The sequence below is a fragment of the Mandrillus leucophaeus genome, unplaced genomic scaffold (genome assembly GCF_000951045.1).
Source record: "Mandrillus leucophaeus isolate KB7577 unplaced genomic scaffold, Mleu.le_1.0 Scaffold328, whole genome shotgun sequence".
In the NCBI taxonomy this organism is placed as follows: Eukaryota; Metazoa; Chordata; class Mammalia; order Primates; family Cercopithecidae; genus Mandrillus; species Mandrillus leucophaeus.
Genome location: NW_012103454.1, coordinates 2133420 through 2158689, shown reverse-complemented (window position 1 = coordinate 2158689; position 25270 = coordinate 2133420). Strand labels below are relative to the sequence as shown.

General features: G+C 37.2%; 1 protein-coding gene across 3 annotated transcripts in view; it reads left to right on the top strand.

Annotated features, from left to right (window-relative positions):
• The window catches only part of MSR1 (macrophage scavenger receptor 1), a 97035-nt gene that overhangs the window by 35732 nt on the left and 36033 nt on the right, over nt 1-25270 (top strand). For 2 of the 3 annotated variants that reach the window (XM_011988346.1, XM_011988345.1), the window contains exons 6-8: nt 1350-1430; nt 7016-7096; nt 13999-14052. In XM_011988346.1, coding sequence (XP_011843736.1) covers nt 1350-1430; nt 7016-7096; nt 13999-14052 — 216 coding nt within the window. Of the gene's footprint in view, nt 1-1349; nt 1431-7015; nt 7097-13998; nt 14053-16564; nt 16869-25270 lie in introns of those variants that run through there. The other variant, XM_011988347.1, reaches the window with a different exon arrangement.

Here is a 25270-nt window from a genome sequence, read left to right as displayed (position 1 = left end):
CCTCTAAAACCCAAATTGTACCTTGAAAATGGGACATACCAGAGGAATAGACAGAAGTAGAGTCAATGATGTCAAAATAAGCAACAAAAAAATGGACAAAATATACTTATTCATGAGATGATCTTTATTTATTTATGTGGCCCCCTCTTAGTTTTCTTCAGGTATTATACCTCCCACCTGATTAAAATTTGTAAACAAGTGCATTCTAACCAGGGATGCTGTATACAATCGTATGTTTTCCTTGGACCATGTATGTGACCAGACAGTAACAAATGAAAATGTTTCCTTTAAAATATCACTATTTCCCTATTCTGTGGTGAATCTGTGGAATAATGTTTCTGTTTCTTTCTTTTGGTGTTGAAAAGGAAACTAAGTGTTCTTCTTTAAATAAAGAAGAGAATATTTGTCCTCCGTACTCCATATGGAACATGGTATGTAGGTAGGATAGCCTCTGAGTTCTAAAGACAAGCTAGGTGTAATCATTTTAAAGATGTGATGACCAGGTATCTATTTTGCTGGACACAGAAAATACAAATGACTAAATCGGTGTTGTTTAATCACAGCTCAGGAGAGCCACCTGACAAAAATGATGAGAGCGAAGTTTTCCTAGCAGTGTCTCCATATTGTTTATAGTATCTATACCAATCTAGGAATTTGACTTAGGATTTTACTTGAAAAAAGAATTCCTCTACTCATTTTAGTCTTCCTGCCTTTCTTCATACCTTTCCTACTCCCTAAGAATTATCTTCCTTCCGCTTCTCTTCGTTCTTGAAAGTACCCCTCATTATCCTACGTTCTCAATGAAGACTTCAACCATCACCATGCACGCCAATCTCCAGCTCACTGACAAATATCTGAGTTTATGGTCAGTTCCAACAAAGTGCTTCTGGTTGTCTCCTGTGTGTGAATTTTCCTTTCCCTTGAGGGTATCACAAGTGTCTTTTAAGTTCTTACTTACAGATTTTCCATATAGTAGTTAACTGCATATTATATCTAACTCAAAGTTTAACTGCCTAGGATGTGTACAACGCTAATGCGACTTTGTGCCAGCCTGCTGTCTTTTCTCTGCCCCCAGGTTCTCAGAACATAGAAAAGCGTGAGGCACACTCACATTTAATATATTGTTAGGTTGTTTGTTTTGAGGCAATGTCATCCTTGTTAGCATAAGGCATTATATTACTGAATAGCAGAATATTCCTCCATTCATGAAGTTTGGTCTTATACATTTTCTGTATTATTGCACAACAAATAAAAGACCTTGGATTTCCTTATATAAGTATATTGACAGATGACTAACCTATTTTTCCTATGCTTTATAACTATGATCAATAACTGTAATTTTTTTAAAGGTCCTCCTGGACCTCCAGGTGAAAAAGGAGATCGAGGTCCAACTGGAGAAAGTGGTCCACGAGGATTTCCAGGTCCAGTAGGTATGGCAATTATAGCTAATCGTATACTGTGAAGATAGATGATATACATCCAGGTACATGTGTAGGGAAGGATCACTATTTTATTTATATCCTGCAGAGGGTGTGTGTGTGTGTGTGTGTGTGTGTATGTGTGTGTGTGAATGTTGGTGGGGGGTAGTAACTGTTGTAGTAGCCTAATCATATCATATATTGAATGATAAGCATTACTCATGATTTTTGAAGAAAATAAATGCTTTAACCAGAGTAACCAAATGGAATTGTTCATAAGTCTCGAGAGTGACATGTATATAATAGACAGCAAACAGTATAAAGCAGACCCAACCTTAGATCATATGTGAAGGGGAGTACAAAAATTATCTTTGCATTGAATATATCATCTTCACATTTGCAAGCTATCTCATTTTTAAGACATAAAAACTCATACTAGTAATGAGTTATGAATCGCAAGCAAATTGGACTGTATTTCTTGTGTAGTATTTGGAAGATATCTGTTTAAACTAATGAAATCTGAATGTAAATATTGGCTAAAATATGGATGACATTTACCTTTGCTGACAGTCATTCTCTGTGCTTTACTAAGAGCAAAACTGTTTCAAATTGTTTTCCTCTAAGTTATAATATTGAAAGAAATATTTTGGAAAAAGACAATAGAAGACACAGAAGAGAGAACATGAACTTTCTTTGCTTGAAAAAATAAAAAAGATAATAACATGATTGTCATGTGAGCCTTGGCTAGAAATCAAATATCCTGCATGCTGTTTGATGATAGGAAGTATATTGTGAGGTCTAATTATAACTAGAATGGTTTGTGTTACCAAAAAATGTCTAAATACCACGTACTTCATCTTATTTTTCTGTCTTTTGATTATATAAAAGGTTCTTCTTTCTGATCAATGTATTGACTAGCCCTGGTCACATCAGAAAAATAATTTTTGACAATGAAAAGCATGAACTTGATACCTACCTAAGCAGATATATGTATACGTATGTACATATATAGTGTGTGTTGTGTATGTGGCATATTATATGGGAAGATAGATGATACATCCAGGTACATGTGTTTTATATTATATATATAAAATAGCAATCCTCCCCATATATATAATATGCCAGGTCAGATGGTATTGGCATTGGTGTGCTTTTGAATGCCTTGCCAGGAAAGAACTTTTATTCAGGAAAGCGTTTCTACTTGACTAATGCTAAGCAGATACTAACAATGTTGCATTAATGTCATAAGCAGGGGAAATAATCAGTATTAAATCTGCTGCCAGACTACTGTTGTCAAGGGTCTGTAAGCTCCTCCATACAAACTGCAATTGTCAGAGCTCTATGACTCAACCATAAAAGTTCAGTCTGGGCTACAGCTTGCCATACAATGCTTCATCTTGGGAAAATCTTCTGCAGCTGTTTCTGAACTATGAATATATGAAATAGAAGGATTTGTCAATTTCAGCTTGTGTCTTTGATTTTGTTTTTTTTTATTGTAAATTTACAATTTGTCATGGTTTAAATTTACAGGGTAAAAAGTGATGTCATAATTTGTTGCTTTTGGTACTGCTCATTTACACAAATAGGCATTACCCAGTTCCTCATAAAAGACAGGTCGAGTTCCTGGGATAATCAAATGACTCTTTTAGGGTATCAGGTTACCATTTAGTTTGGTGCACTGCAAGAAAAGTATTCAAAATATCAGGCATCTTTCCTAATGAATTATTCCCTGATTACTTGCTACATTCTGTTCATTTCTCCACCAGATTGTCTAACTGCCTCATATTTGATACTGAAATCAGGAAGCAAAGAGTATATGATGGATAATCATAGTAATTCTACTTTCTAAATTGAACAGGTTTATCACGTCCCCATCTGTACATCCATTTGAGCCTACTAAACTCAGCTTGACCAAATCAAACTCATCTAGACTCACAATCATGATGCAAATATCTGCAAAACCTAAATGGCTGTCCTAGTAGCCTCAAATAACTAATACATTAAATATCGTAGAATTATGACTGATATACTGCGGTGGATATTATGTTTACATATGCTTTATTCCCCAAATGAGAACAAATTTATTTTAGAGGACTATTTCCCTGAAAGCATGTTAGGGAGAACGCCCTATCACTTTTCACTCAAAAAATATGTGCTGACCACTTTCTGCAGGCCTGGTTTTCTACAATACCCTGTAGAGTATGTGTAAACAGATACAGAATCTCTGAATTCACAGAGCTTCCAGGATGATGAGTAATAATATAAGTGAGGCAAATGTCATGATCAAGGATTTTTGATCTCACGTGCATTCCTTTTAAGGGGCTAATTTTAGAGTTGTTTTCCCATGACAACAATGTTTTGAAGGAGAAACAACTTTCTTTTCTAAAGGAATCTCTGGGTGGGCCATCTAAGGAGCTGTTTATGTCCATGTGATCAATAACAAGGTAGTTTGACCTGTAGGCATGGAAGGGGCTACCTACGTGAGATGCCCTGGGAGAGAAGTGAAGGCTCCTCTGGCTGCAAACTTTTCATCATCAACCAATACTATTTACTTTCCTTACATAGTCTGAATTTTCTACCATAGTAATCGTGCCTCCAGAAGAGAATATAAAGCTCATCTTAACCATGGATATTGGAAGAAAGAACCATATTTTATTAATGTTTATATCCACATATATCTTTACCCTGGCCCACCCCTTCCCATAGGCTGTGGCCCAAGAAGGCCTCTCCCTCAGGCTTCAACAAGGACAGGATTCCTACATATACACCTGAGTAAGGAACGTTGCCTGGTTCCAGGCTGTCGCTCTACGCCTGAGTGTTGAAAGTGGGTTTCTTCTGGAGGTAACAAATGGTGCCAGTGAATCAAACAGTGTCACTGCTAACTGTGTATATATCGTTAAATAAAACTAAATTTAGAAGCCTTTACAACAGTGTCACTGCTAACTGTGTACATATCGTTAGATAAAACTAAATTTAGAAGCCTTTACAACAGGCTGGTGAAAATAATGAGGATGAGGAGGAGGGAGAGGAGAACACGAAAAGCTAACATTTACAAAGTATTCATGACATGCCAGGCACTTTTCTAAGTGGTTTACATGTATGAGCTCTTTTAATTATCACATCAGCCTGATGATGCGGAGACAAATAATACACCCATTTTACAGGTGCAATGCACAGGGAGGTTAAATGACTTGCTCGAGGTCAGTCAGCAACTAGTAAGTGGCAAAGACGGTATTTGAACCCCAATGGGCATGAGTGCAGAATCCATGCCCTTAACCAGTCTGCTACATTGCAGAAAGGAGCCAGAACAGAGCAGGACACCTAGGATGTGTGAATAATTATCAGACCAGCTTTATGTAAGTGATTTGATCACTGGGATCTTATGGAACTGTCTGTAAAATGATGGATTCTGATTGGATGATGTCTAATGTCTCTTGGAACATCCCATGGCTGAGATTCCGTGTAATTGTACTTATATTGTCCATGAGTTAGAAGTAGGTGCCAGACCCTTTCCCACTGCCACAGATTATTTTAGAAAATTAGTTAATTGCCTCCTGAATGCCTCAGGGAATCTGATCTTATGCAATAAAGCTCAACAGCGGTGCTTATATTTTGGGGACAACATTTTCAAACTTCATTAAACAAACAAGTCACATAACTCCATAGGCCATAGAGAGTCTGCTTAACCATCTCCCAGAACAGAGCTCTATGACTGCCTGATTTCTATGAAAGTATCTCACATGCTTCATTTACAGATTTATTTGCTCAGCCATTGAAAATGTACTTGATTTGTAGTTCAACAACCTTGATTTTTAGTTGAACAGCTGTGTTCTGAGCATCACTGTAAGGTACTTGAGAAGTCAGCATTGGAGGGGCTTCTCTGATGCTCCTGTCTAAAGCAGGCACCATGGCATTCTCTATTCCATTACCCAGTTTTTCTAAAATTATAACCCCCAAATTACCGTCTTTCCTTGTTACCTTTCTCACTATCTGTCTCTCATTGTTTCTCCACTCTGGAAGATCTGTTTGGATAAGGATATTTTTAACTCCAGGAATGTACTGAGACTGGTACAATATATATTTTTGAATTAATGAAGGAAATAGTAAAAGTGGAGGTTACTTGTGAATGGCACTCTACAAAGAGTAGGGGAATGTTTTCGAATTGTTTAAATTGGCAGAATTTACTGTCAGTGTTTTTATTTGTAAATTTGAATGACAGGTCTCAGTAACCACAAGTACAGAAGTCTCACTACCTTGCTTACATAGTGAAGGAAGGTATAAATATTAATCAGCGTGTACTGAGAACAGATGTTAGGTCTTTGTTAGGCTGTGTACTATGAAGTCCAGCCAATATATACTACTTTGTAATTAAATTGAGTTGAAATGTCCTGACTTTACTAATATTTCTATACATAGTTTATCACTTTATTGCTTTGGGAGCAATCGTTCTAAACATAGTTTATCACTTTATTGCTTTGGAAGTTTGCTTAATTTCTGTTGGAATCAAAGTTTTATACTGGATTAATTAATATTTCTTACTATTAAGAGTAATATACTTTTTAAACTGAGCGCTTCTTAGAGGGAAGTTAGCCCAGTTTTAGGTGTCTCTATTAATAAACCTCAGGAAAAGATTTTTAAAATGTATTTAATATATATAAGCCCTGTCTTCTGGAACTTATGAACTAAAAGTAATATTCCAAAATGCTGGTATTGGGAAAAGATGTGTAATCAGTTTCTTACAATGTGCCTCCCCAAGGGATGAAGTGAAAGTGGGTGAATGAGATCTGTCTGAATTGATAATGACACAAAATAAGATGCCGAAACTATCACAATAGTTTATCAAGAACCACTGAACTCTAGTATAAAATATTTTATTTCATAGGAATATAACATTTTCTTTTGTATGCAGTTGTTATGATCACCATAGTAATATTGGGTAAAAAAAATAGCCATTTTCAGTTTTAATTTAAGCATATAAAACCCTAGATTTGTTTCAGTATATAGTACATACTCATAAGTAAATCTATGTATCGTGTCTGTGTGTGTGTGTGTGTGTGTGTGTGTGTTTATGTTTATTTACAATGGGATTACAATGAAATATGTAAGAAGAGGTCCATGATAGATAAAGTAATATATTTCAGAGCCAAGACACCAATTTATTTTATAAACACTCATTGATACTTTACATTGCTTGAGTTGTATTTTTTCTAAGGCGAATCTTAAGAATTCAATTTTCAGCTTATACATTTTAAAGTTGTCATTTCAGCTACAGCAAAATCCTGCCATTTGATGATTACTGGTTGACTACATAAGTCTTCTGGTTAAAACTCCAAGATCTATTTTTTCTAATGTGCTTTTATTTCTACTAACAATATGTTATTTTTTGAATAGCTACAATGTGCTGAATGTACTAAGGTTTATATTTGTGGCTTATATTATCTTTCAATGTCAAACAATACATTTTAGGAAAGATACTATTCCTTCATTTGGAGATTCTCTAATTTCATATTCACTTATAAAACTAGATTTTTCATTATACTCTCAAGTCTGTATGAAAATGAATTATTACCTCCTTTTTTTCTTCATTAATAATGTAGGTCCTCCAGGTCTTAAAGGTGATCGGGGAGCAATTGGCTTTCCTGGAAGTCGAGGACTCCCAGGATATGCTGGAAGGCCAGGTATTATGATAATGTGTATTTTCTTTATAGAATATGTAGAAGAAATGCCAAATAATTTATATATATACATAATGTTATATATGTAGTATATATATTTTTAAATTCTTGGATGATAAAAAGTGGTCATTGTGTGAATACTAGTATTCACATTTTGTGGTCTAAAAATGATTTCTGAAATCACATTTTTGAAACTGACTTCTGTTCACCTGAGGAAAGTTTCTATATCCCAAAGGAAAATCATTTAAAAAAACACACAGGATTTATAAACTTTTCACAATAATAAATCATCATGAACAATGATATCCATCTTTGAACAAAGATAGTTGAAAGACTGGCAAAGAAAAAAAAAAGAAGCAAAGTATAAATACCCATTTAACCACAACCGGCCAGACTTTGTGAAGTTACAGTTAGCAAAATACAGAGAAGTCTGAAATCCTATCCTCTGCAAAATAAATTGTCTGCTATTATCTACTAGTGCTTAATCATCAGGGTTGTTCAGCATTTTGAAATGTACACGCATGATGATATTATTTCCATCAGCTCTGCCAGTAGCCTAAGCTTGAATTGCAAACTTTGAACAGCAATTTTAGAAAGAGCTAGACTTACTGTCTCCTAATTTCAAAGTGAATAATCATCAAGAGAATAGAGTTGGACCAAGTGCAGAGGTGAGCACCTGTAGCCCCAGCTATCTGAGACGCTGAGGTGGGAGGATTGCTTAGCTCAGGAGTTTGAGACGAGCATGAGCAACATAGTGAGGCTCTGTCTCTAAAAAATAAGAAAAAGAAATAAAAGGAATAGGGTCCCTATCACTGAGGTATTTTAAAAATACATTTTATTTTTAGAACAGTTTTACATTTATAGAAAAACTGCACAGAAAGCATAGCGAGTTCCCATAAACCACCCATGCACACATGGTTTCCTCTACTATGAACATCTTGCATTAGTGTGGTACATATGTAACCATTAATAAACCAACATTGATATATCATTATTAACCAAAATCTATAATGTACATTAGTGGCCACTCTTTGTGTTGTACATTTAATGTGTTTCAGCAGAGGTATAATGTCATTACAGTATTAGACGGAAGAGTTTCACTGCCCTAAAGGTCCCCTGTGCTCCACCAACTCTATTCCTCCCCACCACCATCTCTTGGTAGCCACTCATCTTTTGACTGACTCCGTAGTTTTGCCTTTTGCAGAATGTCATATAGTTGGAATCATACAGTATGTAGCCTTGTCAGATGGACTTCTTTCACTTAGCAAAATGAATGTAAGCTTTCTCTATATCTTTTCCTGGTCTGATTGCTCATTTCTTTCTTTCTTCTTTTTTTTTTTTTTAAGATGGAGTCTTGCTCTGTCACCCAGGCTGGAGTGGAGTGGCATCATCTCGGCTCACTGCAAGCTCCACCTCCCGGGTTCACGCCATTCTCCTGCCTCAGCCTCCCAAGTAGCTGGGACTACAGGCTCCCACCACCATGCCTGGCTAATTTTTTGTATTTTTAGTAGAGACACGGTTTCACCCTATTAGCCAGGACGGTCTCGATCTCCTGACCTCGTGATCCGCCTGCCTCGGCCTCCCAAAGTGCTGGGATTATAGGCATGAGCCACTGTGCCTGGTCGCTCATTTCTTTGTATTGCTCAATAGTTTTCCATTTTATGGATATACCACAATTTGTTTATCCATTCATCTATTAAAGGACATTTTGGTTGCTTTGAAGTTTTAGGCTGGGCGTGGTGGCTCACACCTGTAATCCTAGAACTTTTGGAGGCCAAGGCAGGCAGATTACTGAGGTGGGTGGATAATTTGAGATCAGCAGTTTGAGACCAGCCTGGCCAACATAGTGAAACCCTGTCTCTACCAAAAAATACAAAAATTAGCCAGGCATGGTGGTACATGCCTGTAATGCTAGCTATTCAGGAGGCTGAGGTGTGAGGATCACTTGAACCCGGGAGGCAGAGGTTACAGTGAGCCGAGATCATGCCACTGCACTCCAGTCTGAGTGACAGAGTGAGACTGTGACTCAAAAAAAAAAAAAAAAAGTTTTAGAAATTATGCATAAAACAGCTATAAACATTAATGTGCTGGCTTTTGTGTGGACACAAGTTTACCTAGGAGTGTGATTGCTGGATCAAGTGGTAAACATATGTTTAGCTTTGGAGAGGATTATTTCATTCATTCACCCAGTCCACACAACTTGATGAGGGGTCACTGTGTGCTGGAGATAAATACAGCACAGCTGCTGTTCTTTAGGAGCTGGAGACAGAAAAAAATGCATAAGCAATTAGCTATAATGCCATGTGGTAAGTAAACAGCCTTGGTGAGGTTGGGCAAAATGCTGCATGGAAGTAGAGAGTATGGAGTGATTAATTCCATACCGTAAGAAAATGTGTTACATAGAAAGTAGTGTTTGTTAGTGCCAGACTAAAAGAGGCCTAGAATTTCTTTAGGTTTGTATTTCTCAAACTATAGGAGGCATTGGAATCACCACGAGGATGTGTTAAAACAGCTTACAGGACTCCACCCCAGAGTTTCTGATGTGGTAGGTCTGGGATTGGGCTTGCATCCTCACCAATTTCCAAGTGAAGGTGATGCTATTGGTCTAGGGACTATATTTTGAAAACCATTATGTTTAGGTGGGAAAAAACAGCAGAGAAAAAGTAATCAAGCACAAAGAAAAACAAGGGCAGAGGTAATAAGTCCCTTGACAAAACATATCCTTAGGACATCACTTCTTATTAAAAGACACCAATCTGGTAGAGATGTGAGCCGCAGTGCCGGGTGCTGCTCTGGTTGTACTGCAGACTAGAAGAAGGAACAATACAGTCTCTCCTCTATAGGAGTCTGAAGAAGGTGGTAAAATTAGAAATAAGTCCAATAATTGTCAAAAATGAAATATGTAAAAACAGGTCCATGATAGATAAAGTAATGTATTTCAGAGCTAAGACACCGATTTATGTTATAAACACTCTTTGATACTTCACATTGCTTGAGTTGTAGTTTTTTAACAGCCTGGACTATGTGAATAACATCAAAAACGTTATCAGATTCTGAAGCAAAAAGTTCAAAAAGAACTTCCTCCATCTATTTTCTTCTATTCTCCCTCCCACACTCCTTTTCTTCCCACCTTGCCCTTTCCTTCTACATGGATTAAGTACACACTGCTCATAAGGTTACAGTGCTAGAAACAGGGAAATGGAAAGTAAATAAGACAGTCTACAACTGAAAAGATACACAAACATGAGAAGAGAAAGAGAAAGCTTCATACTTTCTCCATGCATAGCAGATCGATAGAGTAGTGCATGTATAAGACCTGACATATTTACTTCAGAAAGATTGGAGGATTTAATTGAAGTGAAACCTTGCATATCTTCAAAATCCATAGAAGACTCTGTTCTACCTTGTTCAGCAAAGTAGAACTTTCAGCATGCAAATAACGTGCTTCTGTCCATTTTGCTTCTTGAAGTTCATTCAAAGCCTGATTGTCTCCCTCAGGGTAAGTTAGGGTCATTTTCAGGATTATCTAAAATATTAGACATACATATCATTTATTAATTCAACACATTTACTGAACATTTTCTCTGTGTGATTCATGGAGCTATCTACAGATGGTTGAACACATGAGTCTAAAGTTTTGAGGAGAGGCCAGAGATTAAAAGACAAAGTTTAGCTATGATCACATAAATATTCTTCAGAACCCCTGATTTTAGTAATATTTTATGGGTAGAGAGTAGGAAGGTACAAAGAGAAGAGGCTTAGCATAAAGCTTTAAGTAGTTCCAGAAGTACAGGCTGAGATGAACAAAGTAGCAAATGGAGGAGAAGTAGCCCAACTGAAGAAGAAAACCCAGAGAATAGAGCATGAAAAAAGACAAAGACAGAGAGAGTTTCAAAGGTGGTCAAGTAAGGTGAAGTCTACTAAAAGCTCTTTGCAACTGCTGCTTCGGGGATGTTGCCATTGTTCAGAGCAGATTCTGTGGGGTGGGATGATAATCAGATTAGGGTATGTGGAGGAGGGAATGGTTGATAAGGGTTGGAGATGGGGTACAGCCAACTCTTGAGCTGCCTTGCTATGCAGAGGAGGAGGAAGAGATGCACTTTTAGTTAGTTTTGTTTGTTTCATTGTTTTTTCTTTGTAGGAGGGATCTGAGTACCATTTACATGCTTATGGAAAGATAAAATAGAGGAGGAGTGGCTGAAGACAGAGGACAGCAAAGCAAAAACATAGTGTAGGGTTAACGAGAGGGTATAAGGTGAGGAATTCAGGGACCAGGAAGAAGCACTAGACTTAGGAGAGAGGATGATCACATTTCAAAATAGCTTAAAAAACACGGGGGGTGGAGAGGCGGGCTACAGCTGCGAAAATTTGGTTACTATAATTAAGGCATGTATGCAAAAACGTCTAACCTAGTATCTGGCTCATAGAAGAGGCACTTAAAAATGCTTGACATCATGATGATGTTATTGAAGACACCTCCTCTTACATTCTTTCAAGTTAGACTATCCTCTTACATATGACCTGGTTCTTATTTTTAAATGGCTTTTAGAAATGTAAGTTACGTTTTTTAAAAGAGTAATACATAGAACAGGAGATAGTTAACTCTAGGTTTGGACCAAGCTCTTGCATTCATTTTTTACCAAAGGTATCATTCTGAGGAGCCAATACATTCCTCTCCTTTAGAAAGGATATTTTTGATGTTTTCAAGTGTGAAAAAAAATTTCTAAGTATCATCGGTAAGCAAATCTCTGAATCATGTTAAAATGATACAAAACATTTGTTTATTTATAAGGAGATAAGGCATTTCATTTTACCATCTTTAAGAGGAAAAGTCACAGTGGTGTAAGAACAAAAGCAAAATAAAAACATGAAAGTAATTTTTTATTTATCATGGAATCTGAGAGCTACAAGGGCCTTTCGTGGGTCAGTGCTCTGGCTTAAGTATGTCTGTTCTGAAATATCTAAGACAAGTTGCTGTGTGAAAAGGCTTCTAAGAACAATACATAGTTTCTTTCTCTTTTCTCATTGTGAAGATAATGTTGAAATAATGAAATTAAGCTTGCTTATTATGTTCTCTTTTATGAAAAGAATTAGAACTGATAAGTTACACTTTGTTTTAACTCCTCCCCTCCCAAGTTTTTAACAGTTTCTTAGACCTTTTTCGTCTTGGACAATCTGAAAATTTGGTACTATATTTTATTAAAGCATGCTCTCAAAAAATAGGAAAGGTTTTGGGTGCTTTGTGGTAACAATGATTTTTGCCAATTTAACAGTACCTGAAACAACTCAGTTACAATTAAGAAATGAATGTAATGATATGAAGTGTAATCACATTATGCAAAGCAATTAGAGAATTAGAAATTTGGTATTATGACCCTGATATAAAATGATTGGCATTTCATTAAATCTTCAAAATACAGTTTCAATTGGGAATAATTTTTACTCTTTAAGTGCCTCAAGTCTCATGCTACTAATTATATACATTATATTATATATATGTATTTTTTTAAGTTGGTAAATTAGGATCCAAAAATCTTCTCTAAGAAATACATAATGACACGTGTTCAAAATAAAGCACAGATGAAGATAATGTAAACTAGAGAAATCAAAAATACATGTAAACCCTAAAATTATATATAATTGTACCATAAAAAATGAACTGAGATGAAAAAGGTTTTCTCTCATTCCCTGAGAATAAAATCACAGAGAGAAGATTCCAGCTAAGCTTTAGGAGGTGAAGAATAGAAATAAGAAGAACTAGATCTTTTATGTGTATCTTTTATGGGCAAAGTGCGTAATGAACAGGCAACTCTACAATGGAAAACATTATTTGTTTATTTCCTAGAAGAATATACTTTAGCTCAGAAAGATTTAAAGACTTGTCCCAAGTCACATACCCAGTAAGTGGCAGAGCAAAATAACTCAACACAAGGGTTTCTAAATTATTACTATTATTCTCTCGAAGTCTATGATTGTTAAACTACATCCTCTGAGCTCTAGGATGAAAAGGTTGAAGGTTCTCGATTATGCTGAAGGGAATCAAAAACATTAACAAAGATTTTGACTTAGAGACAGAGAGCACTCGGATCAGTTCTACATTTGTGTCAAGACAATAATTAACAAGATCTGATTGTATCTGATGGCTGTTGGAAGAAAAATCACTAAGCAGGAACAGCACCAAACTTATGAGATGAAATATCTTCTTGATACTAAAGAAAGATCTGCAGACCCCTTTAAAAATCAACAGTGGGTGAAGTAGCAACCCCTTGGCAAAGACCAAGATCTAGCAATGTGTCCGCATCCATTTGAAGCCCTGACCCTCGTATAAAACATTTGTACCACACCCCTGTATAAATGGATGAGATTTCTCCAAACTAAAGGTGATCATCCTAGAGATGAGAATGCTCCAAGGATCTTCCTACCTTCTCCATGACTAAGGATCTCAACACTCCCAGAAATTCCTTGGCAGCCCAGTTTTGGGGGATGGTACACTCTAAAGAAATGAAAACCATAAATTGTAATGTGAATAGAAGAATGGGATGTGGGAGCTGATGGAAGGCACTGGACTTCCTGGGGGTGTGAGTAAGACCAGTCAAAGGAGGAGGAGAAAAGGACGATGAATAAGTACAAAACAAGCTCCTTATTCTTCAGATTTGCTTGGTTTACGAAAATGGGGCATTTAGGGCCTTGTAAATAATTTGAAATATCACAATACTGGGTTCAGAATGGAGCTTCCTAAGTAATAACTATTATTATTATTAATGTCAATGCTATTAAACATTTCAATATCTGTCAGTTCTTATACATTTATATTTTAATTACCTTGTGACGATCTGTCTGCAGTTAAAGCAAACATTGTGAATTGCCCTGATTAAAAACAAATATATTTTTTTTCTTTTCTTAAGGAAATTCTGGACCAAAAGGCCAGAAAGGGGAAAAGGGGAGTGGAAACACACTAAGTAAGTATATAGTGTTTTGTTTTCTGTGTGAATTCTTGTAATAAGTAAGTCTATGATACTAGAGATCTGGGTTTGAGGCAAATGTTGGGAACTTCAGCACAGATCCAGAGAGACTGTATGGAAGCCAAACATAATTTTCTACAAATAAGCATGCTAATTGGGGTAAAACAAATACATTCTATTATACAACTCTTTCAATCTCATTATCCGTTTGTCTTTTGTTTTTCTGATGAACACTTTTTTCTAAATATTCCACATAGAAAATTGTTCAATTTTCAAGTCAATTTGTATCCACTGAGGGAAAATCAAGCTTATGAGTAGAAACAATTACAACCTCCTTCCTTACTAAATGAACCCTTAAATATAAGAATTTGAACAGTTTAAGAACCCTGAAAAATTAACACTCTGATGGCTGGGGCTTTTTGTTTTGTTTATTTTACTAAAAACTTGAAATGTGGTATTCCATGTTCTAAACCTTTAAACCTGCAACAGAATAGATTTCACAAGAATATTTGTCAATCTAATGCTGACCTCATGTTACAATATAAACAATCTGCTAATTGGACCTTGAAAACTGAGTATTAGATGAGATGTGTTCTATTTGCCATGCTGTAAGTCAATTGTTGTGTCTAGGCTCAATGTATACTGATATGATGAAAGGATTATGAAGAGGAATATGGAACACCCACTTAACTTCTCAGAATCAAAAGGCTCCCTGTTCTGTATTCCCAGTAGGAACTACATGTGATGGGTGTGTGTCTATGTGTCCATGGGATAGCTGATACAAACAGGGTGCTCATAGTTAATCATCAGGGGTCTGTTTTAGACAGATAATGGCAAATCCTTTTATGTACCAAAATCTAGCAGTTTTTAGTCGTAATCATTATCTAGAAATACACAGTACCAATTTCTCTGTCTTACAAAACCTAATTATTTTAACCTAGTACTGTGTAGGTATGCCATATTTAGGCAAAGTAGGGCGTGGTGGTGAATACCAGCCATTAGAATAGTCATTAGTGTAATCATGATGCTTTCAAAGTACAACAGAGTATTGTGTTTTTTCTGAGTACTTTAGTGTTACTTAATGAGGATTATTGTTATTATTATATTAAAACAAAGAATCATTAGTCTGTCTTTTCTCCATTGTATCCATTTGTTCTTTAAAGTGGTCACTTTTGCCTGCTGTATACTTTTTTTGTGTGGTGTTTTTTGTTTGTTTGTTTGTTTGTTTTGAGATGGAGTCTCACTCTGTCACCAGGCTGGAGTGCAGTGGCACCATCTTGGCTCACTGCAACCTCCACCTCCTGGGTTCAAATGATTCTTCTCCTGCCTCAGCCTCCTGAGTAGCTGGGACTATAGGTGCACACCACCAGGCCCAGCTAATTTTTGTTATTTAGTAGAGACAGAGTTTCACCATGTTGGCCAGGCTAGTCTCAATCTCCTGACCTTGTGATCTGCCCACCTCGGCCTCCCACAGTGCTGGGATTACAGGCATGAGCCACTGTGCCCGGCCCACCTGCTGTATATGTTTTACTCGACTTACTTCTTTGTTTCTCCTTTTCACTCCATTTACTTTCAGCTAAGCTCCTCCTGAAAAGTTCTCCTTCTTATCCTTATGTTTATCTTTATCTCTGCCTTTATTTTATCTTTTGTTTTTCTTTATCTCCTTTTCCTGAGGCTTTCTCTGAGCTTCTTAACATTGACTCTAGTCAAGCTTTGCAAATAAGAAGCAATTTTTAAATTTTTAGTCTGCAAATAGCACCCCACTGTCTTCCATCACCTAAGGTTATCAAATGCTTTGAACATTTTCTTCAGATATGTTCAGAAATGTTTTCAGTTACAGATATTTTAACGGCTATTTTGGAGTTTATGTACATACTTTCTTTGAGGAAGCAGTAAGAGTGATGCTTGTATACAGCCTCTGAATTCTCCACCAGGTCCTCCCTCCTCATATAGAGTATATAACAACTGCATAATGCTTAAAAAAGAATGATACACATAAACATCTAATGTGGTATATTCTGCTTTTTGCTGATGTTAATATGTCAGTCATCTGTCCATATTAAATATGGCTCTCTTTTCTCTCAATGGCTACACGTTATTCTATTACTCAGCTATACCGTAATTACCATAATATAGCCATTCACCCCTCTCGTCCTGAACACTAAATGATTTTTGTTTGCTTTGGTCAGACTTTAATAAGCAATGGTATATTCAACACTCCAAGATATAATCTTGTGGGAATACTTTTTAATAGGGAATTTGCTAGAAGTAGAATCAATGGTTCAAAGGTTATATTCATTTTACCATTTGATGAATTCTTGTAAATGGCTGCTAAAAGCTTGTACCAACTTATTCTGTATGAAAGTACCTGATTCCCCACATCTTTAGTTACTTCTGGTAGGTGAAAATGTATATTGAGTTTTTTAATATGCTTTTTAAAAATTTTTTCAGGCTTTCTTTAAATATGATTAAAAATACTAATTAATTTCCTCTTTCATACATGTGTCAGGACCAGTACAACTCACTGATCACATGAGGGCGGGGCCCTTTTAAGATCAGGTGGGTAGGGCGGGACATCCTCTGCTACCATCTCATTAAAAGGCCCTTCGCCTCCGGACAAGTCATCTGCACAACTGACTTCCAAGATCCTTTTGTGACTCCTCCAAATGACCTTGGTTCCTGTGTTGTACCTGACTTCCACGTGGCCTCCTCTCCTGCTCCCTGGTGCTGTTTGGGTCTCTGCTCCCACGCTCATACCTCTACTTACTCCAGTTACGCCACCATCACTCCTCTCCCCTATCACCCCCAACCTAGACACCTCTAATGCATGGACTGGAGGGCTTCTCTAACCAGTCCTCAGTTCTCTGTCACCCGTTCACCTTGAGTCTTGAACCCAATTTAGTTTATTGAGTTCTAGGAGAACTGCTGTGTTCTCACCCTAACGTGGAAGAGTGATGTTTCAGTCAAGCAAAATGATTCCTACCATATCGTGTAAGACTTATGTGAGGCTCTGTCCTAAATATCTCAATTACCAATATGTGGTTTGGTAGTATTTCTCATCATTCTTTGCTCATGTGCAATGAGACTACAACTAGGATGTGAATTTTAAGTATCCTATCTAAAACTCATACAATGATAGGAAAAATCCATTGGTTTTTCATTTGATTTTTACTGCGGACTCAGCTCAATCTTAAATGAATGCTGGTCTTTTTCCAACGCATTTTTGATCCAAGTAAAGCCTGTGAGTCAAGGGCTTTTTTTTTTATTTTTTTATTTATTTTTATTTTTTTAAGAGACAGAGTCTCGCTCTGTTTCACAGTCTGGACTACACCCATTCACCTATAGTCTAGAACCCAATTTAATTTATTGGGTTCTAGGAGAACTGTCACAGGTACTGATAATATGCAAGTTATTTCTATTCAAAGATTATTCTCAACCAGAGATAGGGATGTCAGAAGAAAATCCATTCACTCATTAATTCATTAATTCACATGTCCATTGTGTACCTCCATGAGCTGGACATAACATCTAATAAGAGAGATCCTGTCTCTGGTTTTACAGAGCTAACTGTCCCTGAGAGATGTAGACAAATGAACAAGCAATTACAATACATCTAAGCTATATTGGGGGAAGAATAGGGCTGGATAGGTATGCAGAGGAGATAAAGAGTTTTTAATTCCTTAGAATATTTTTAAAAAATTGATTCTGGGCCGGGCGCGGTGGCTCAAGCCTGTAATCCCAGCACTTTGGGAGGCCAAGATGGGCGGATCACAAGGTCAGGAGATCGAGACCATCCTGGCTAACACGGCGAAACCCTGTCTCTACTAAAAAATACAAAAAACGAGCCGGGCGCGGTGGCGGGCACCTGTAGTCCCAGCTACTCCGGAGGCTGTGGCAGGAGAATGGCGTAAACCCGGGAGGCGGAGCTTGCAGTGAGCTGAGATCCGGCCACTGCACTCCAGCCTGGGCGACAGATCCAGACTCCGTCTCAAAAAAAAAAAAAAAAAAAAAAAAAATTGATTCTGAGTTTACCTTCTCATCTTCCTATTTTCCAAATTACAGTGTGTGTATGTGTATATATACATATATATGTATATTTTATATATATGTATATTTTATATATATAAAAGTTTTGAAGTGAAGTCGAACTTGGGCGATTTATCTAACCCATTTAAACCAAAAATAAAACTTATATTACCTGGTCATTTCAAACAAAAACATTTTGATCATGAAAAAGAATACCAATATTCTTTTGTTGTAAAAAGCTCTTATGGGATTCCATGTTATATTTTTGGTTTGTCTCTACTGATCAACAGACCACATTTTCACAACTCTTCTTTCCTTTAAGACCCAAGATTCATACAATTCAGATGCTAGTAGAACTCTAGAGAGTATGCCTATGGGTATCTCAGCATTTTGATTTCCACATTTGTGTAATGAACATGTTAACACCTACCTCACAGGGTTGTTGTGAGGATCAAGTAAGATACTGTGTGTGTGAAGATGCTCTATGAAATCATAAAGTGCTTTAAAGATGTAAGGTATGCTTCGCAGTGATCTCTCTGAACTGGAATAGCTTTTCCTCGCTGGTATAATGCAGACGTTTTTAATTTGTAATCAGAGTAGGAGAGAAAGCAAAATGAAAATGCAAGAAGCTGAATAAATGTCATGGCAAAAAGAGAGATGCTAGAGAAAAAGAGAAGATGTTATATTAGACAGAGCAACGCAAGTGTGACCAGATCGCAAATCAATGAGTTTGTCTGAGTCGAGCAGAAGAACATTAGTTATAAATAAGCGACTAAACAGAGTACACGCCAGAGGCCAGAAGCTGTCACCAGAGGTCAGAACAAAATGTCAGGCTAATAAAACAAGAGTCCAGGCTCTGAAGGACAAAGCATGGGCCCAAGACACCGCTGGTGAGAAAATTCCGAGAAAGGTTGAAACAAGTTAGAGTTGTCAATGGTACTCTGGTTTCATGCCTACATGACATTAAAATCTCCAGAAATAAAAGGGAGAGGAGAATTAGCCGCTTGTTCAGATACTCCCAAATATTAGCAGGCTAGCAACATTGAATAGCCAGTTTACGCAAACATCTAGAGATAAGTTGTATCTCTTTCCTTGGTTTAATTTGATGAGACCTCCTGTCCCATTCTGCACTGGAAGTCAGGTAGAGTATGAGCAGGTTTCTTCAGCAGGCCTTGGTCCACATCAGGCACAGGATGGCCTCAGTCCCAGAGATGCTGGGAGACCATTCCAGGGATTCAGTTAAAAAGTCATCTGACATCCTAGACTAAATATAGATTTTTCAGTGTGAAAAACTAATCCAAACTTTTCAAATTAGGGAAGAAAGGCTTCTCTTCTCTCTTTAGACAAAAAAATGGATGCTGAATGCTCTGTTCAAATTATTGGCACAAATGGCACAAATTTTACCAACGTTAAAAATGTATAATGAAGAGAAAAGAAGCCTGCAATAAGCTCTAATGCTAGTCACAGTGAATTGTCTGCTGTGTTCTCACCTTAACTTGGAAGAGTGATGTTTTAGTCAAGCAAAATGATTCCTACCATAAAACATGACACTTGTGTGAGGCTCTGTCCTAAGTATCTCAATTACCAGTATGTGGTTTGGTAGTATTTCTCATCATTCTTTGCTCATGTGCAATGAGACTACAACTAGGATGTGAATTTTGAGTATCCTATCTAAAACCCAAACAATGATAGGACAAAATCCATTGGTTTTTCATTTGATTTTTACTGAAGACTCAGCTCAATTTTAAATGAACACTAGTCTTTTTACAAAGCATTTTTGATCAAAGTAAAGCCTGTGAGGCAAGGGTTTTTTTTTTTTTCCTTTTCTTTATCTTTTTTTTAAGAGACAGAGTCTTGCTCTGTTGCACAGGCTGGACTACAGTGGCACCTCCATAGCTCACTGCAGCTTTGAGCTCCTGGGCTTAAATGATCCTCCCACCTCTGCCTCCTGAGTAGCTAGGACTTCAGGCACACACCACTATGCTTGGCTATTTAAAAAAGAGAAAAAAAAAAGAGATGGGATCTCACTATATTGCCAAGACTGATCTCAAACTATTGGCCTCAAGTGATCCTCCTGCCTCAACCTCCCCAAATCTTGAAATTACAGGTGTGAGCCACCACACCTAACTCAAGAGGGTTTTTGGTGCATTATACATTAATCCTCAGAAGAGCATTTGGGTGAAGGACTATCATCCCAATTTCTAGAACTATAAGCTGAGGCTTACTGCTAATTAGTGGAAGAACAGAAACTCAAAGCCAGGTCTTTAAATCTCCAAAGTCCTGATGACTCCATTCACTATTCCCACGCTAGTGTTATGTATTTTTGTATATAAATATCACAGATATGTCATGTGGAGAGTGTGCAGAGAAAGATACAAAGAGATAGGTAGAGAGAGAGAAAGGCAGAAAAGGGAGAAATTTGTAATGAGCGGTTTGGTTTTCTAGAATGGGCCTAGTAATTTGAAGAGCTAAAGAGATAAAAATTCTTACAGCAGACCAAATTCCAAATAAGCATTCTCAATTATTCTTTGTTTATGTTTCCACCTTCATAACTACTCCAGCTATTGCCTCTAGTCTCCCTCCTAAGGATATTACTCAGAAACATAGTCTTCCCGGAATGCTCACAAAGCTTCCATTATCACTAATGAGAGCTACTTATGTGCGCCTGGGGAAGCGCTACCTGTTAATATTCTATCTTTATTTTGGTAACGGGCTCAGCCTTAACATTTTTCACTATTATTTGGCCGCTGCAATGTCTCTCTTTTCTATTGTGTCTCTTTTTTAACTCCATAATGTACTTTCTTAGTAGCACTAGTTATGAGTTAGCAGAACTGAGTGTACCTGCGTAGGGATGGTTCCAGGTTTCTTAGGTAAATGCTGCTCATCCTTGACAATTACATGGTGTTTCTGTGGATTCACAAATTAGCGTTGGCTCACACCTGTAATCCCAGTACTTTGGGAGGCCAAGGTGGGCAGATCACAAGGTTGAGAGATTGAGACCATCCTGGCCAACATGGTGAAACCCTGTCTCTGCTAAAAATACAAAAATTAGCTGGGTGTGGTGGTGCATGCCTGTAGTCCCAAATACTTGGGAGGCTGAGGCAGGAGAATCACTTGAACCTGGGAGGCAGAGGTTGTGGGGATCCGAGATCATGCCACTGTACTCCAGCCTGGAGACAGAGCAAGACTCCTTCTCAAAAGAAAAAAAAAAAAAATGCAGCATTCCATTAACATAATAGATGTGTTCCTTAATAGAGTGTATAGCTAATACAGGCATACTGTGGACATACTGTGGGTTTAGTTCTAGACCATGGCAAAAAAAAAAAAAGGCAATTATCACAATGAAACATGCCAGACAATTTTTTTTGGTTTCCCAGTGCATACAATACTTATATTTACACTACACTGGAGTCTGTTAAGTGTGGCATAGCATTATGTCTTTAAAATAATGTACATTCTTTAATTTTAAAATACTTTGTTGCTAAAAAATGCTAACAATCATTTGAACCTTCCGGAAGTCGTAATCTTTTTCTGGTAGAGGCTCTTGCCTCAGTGTTGATGGCTGCTGACTGATCAGCGTGATGGTGGCTGAAGATTGGGGTGACTGTGGCAATTTCTTAAGATAACAGTGAAATATGCCACATTGATTGAGTCTTCTGTTCATGAGAAATTTCTCTGCTGCATGCAATGGATGCTATTTGATAGCGTTTACCCACTTTAGAACTTCTTTCAAAATTAAAATCAGTCCTCTCATACTCTACTGCTGCTTTGGCAACTAAATTTATATAATATTCTAAATCCTTTGTTGTCATCTCAACAATGTTCACAGCATCTTCCCCTGAGGAGTAGGTTTTATCTCAAGAAACCACTTTCTTTGCTCATCCATAAGAAGCAGCCCCTAATCGGTTCAAGTTTTATCGATTGCAGCAATTCAGCCACATCCTCAGGCTCCACTTCTAATTCTAGTTCTCTGCTTCTCTTATTATTTATACCACATTTGTAGTGACTTTCTCCATTAAAGTCTAGAACCCCTCACAGTCATTCATGAGGGTTGGGATCAACTTCTTCCAAATTCCAGTTAACTTCAATACTTTGACCTTTTCCCATGAATTATAAATTCTTTTAATGCCATATAGGATTGTGAAACCTTTCCGAAAAGTTTTCAATTTACTTTGCTCAGACACATCAGAGGAATCACTCTGTATGGCAGTTATAGCCTTACAAGATGTATTTCTTAAATAATAAGACTTGAAAGTAAAAAATAATCCTTGATCCATGGTCTACACAATGGATACTGTGTTAGCAGGCATGAAAACACCACCAGTCTTTTAGTCCATCTCCATCAGAGCTCTTGGGTGAGCAGGTGCACTGTCAATGAGCAGTAATATTTTAAAAGGATTTTTTTTTTTCTGAGCAATAAGTCTTAACAGTGAGATTAAAATATTCATGCTGTCAACAGACGTGCTGTCACCCAGGCCTTGTTGTCCTATTTCTAGAGCACAGGGAGAGGACATTTAGCTTACCTCTTAAGGGCCCTAAACTTGAGCATTTCCTTCAACTTAAAGTCACCAGCTGCATTAGCTCTCAACAAGGGAATTAGCCTGTACTTTAAAGCTTTGAAGTCAAGCATGAACTTCTCCTCTCTAAGTATGAAAGTTATAGATGGCATCTTTTTCAACACAAGCTGTTTCATCTACATTGAAAATCTGTTGTTTAGTGTAGTCACCTTCACCAGTTTTCCTAACTAGATCTTCTGGACAATTTTCTGAAGCTTCTATATCCACATTTGCTAATTCACTTTGTACTTTTATGTTACAGAGATGACTTCTTTCCTTAAACCTTATGAACCAACCTTTGCTAGCTTCCGACGTTTCTCCTGAAGTTTCCTTACCTTTCTCAGCCTCCACAGAGTTGAAGAGAGGTAGAGCCTTGCTCTGGACTTGGATTTGTCTTAAGTGAATGTCATGGTTGTTTTGATCATATATGAAGGCCACTAACTAACTAAAACTATATCGGCAATAAGGTGGTTTGTTTTCTTATTATTTTTGTGATCACTGGCGTAGCACTTTTAATTGCTTTCAATAGCTTTTTCTCACATTTACAACTTAGATATCTTTCATCGTTTCAGCCTATCTTGACTTTCAACATGCCTTTCTCGCTAAGCTTAATCGTATATAGCTTTTGGTTTAGATGAGAGATATGCAACTCTTCCTTTCACTGGAACATTTAGAGGCCATTGTTAGGTTACTATTTGTCTACTTTCCATATTGTTGTGTCTCAGGGAATAGGGATGCCTGAGGAGACGAAGAGAGACAGAAGGGGGAACAGCCAGTTGGTGCAGCCGTCAGAATATCCACAACATATATCGACTAAGTTTGCCATCTTTTATGGGCATGGTTTGTGGTTCCCCAAACTAATCACAATCGTAATCTCCAAGATCACTGATTGCCATAACAAATTCAAGGGGTCTTCAAAAGAATCATGGAAAATATGTACAACGAAAACACTACACTTGGGTTTCAAAAATTTTGCACTAAAACAAGCTAGCTTATTATAACATGTCTGAATAGAATCTAATTTGATGCACAAAGAACAATAAGGTATCTGTTTTTAAAAAGCCCCTATCAGAGCCACATAAATATTGCTAAAATGGAACCAAGAACACACATAAAATTTGTGATGAAACTTGTTTGGAAGAATGATGAAATCACTGATACTTTATGAAAAGTTTATAGGCACAGTGTCCCAAAGGAATTAGCAGTTTAGAAAAAAACAGAACTCAGTTTTACAAAGGGATAAGAAAATGTTGAAGATGAAGCCTGCAGTAGCTGACTAGCCACATCAATTTGTAAGGAAAAAAAAATTCATCTTGTTTGTGCCTTAATTGAAAAGAACTGAGACAGCAGAACAAGAGCCAACACCTCAGACATCCTAACTGGTTTGACTTGCACAACTGGGACTTAGAAATGAAGGTTGAGTAAAGTGTTTTCTAGATGGGTGCCAAAACTGTTGTGTCCAGATCAGCTGTAGACAAGAGCAGAGCTTTCAATGGAAATTTTAAATAAGTGGGGTCACGATCCTGAGGCATTTATTTGAAGAATTACAGGAGATGGTAAAACATGGGTTTACCAGTATAATCCTGAAGACAATGCATAATCAAAGCAATGGCTACCAAGAGGTAGAAGTGTTACAGTCAAAGCAAAAGCGGACCAGTCATGAACAAAGGTTCTCACAACAGGTTTTGAGGATGCTCAAGTGATTTTTCTTGTTGACTTCCTGGAGGGCCAAACAATGATAACCTAGGCTTACTATGAGAGTATTTTGAGAAAGTTGTCCAAAGTTTTAACAGCAAACTCACAGGAAAGCTTCTCCAGAGAGTCTCCATCATGACAGTGTTCTTGCTCATTGCTCTCATCAAACTAGGACAATTTTGGGGAGAGTTTCAATGGAAAATCATCTTACAATCTTCATTTGGCTGCTTCTGACATCTTTTTGCTTCCCACTCTCAAAATATTTTTAAAGGACACCAATTTTTCTTCTTTTAATAATGAGAAGATGACAGCATTGATATAGTTAAATTCCTAAGATCCTCAGGTCTTTAGGGATGGACTAAATGGCTAGTATCATCACCTATAAAAGTGTCTTGAACTTGATGGAGCTTATGTTGAGAAATAAAGTTTATATTTTGTGTTTTTTACTTTTTAATTGCATTTTTCAACAAACTTTGTTTTAATCTCCCCATATTTTACTAATAATGAAAAGGTTTGCAAATCAATAAATGTGATTCACCACATAGAACTAAAAACAAAAACTACATGATGATCTCAATAGATACAGCAAACACTTCTGATAAAATTCAACACCTCTTCATGTTAGAAACTCTCAATACACTAGGTATTGAAGGAACATATCTCAAAATAATAAGAGCCATCTATGAAAAACTCACGGGCGACATCATATTAAATGGGCAAAAGCTGGGAACATTCCCCTTGAAAACCAACACAAGATAATGATGCCCTCTCCACTACTCCTGTTCAGCATGGTATTGGAAGTCCTGGCCAGAGCAATCAGGCAAGATAAAGAAATATAGTGCATCTACTTGGGGAGGCTGCGGTGGGAAGATCACCTAGGGTGAGGAGTTCCAGACCAGCCTGGCCAAATGGCAAAACCCTGTCTTTACTAAAAATAC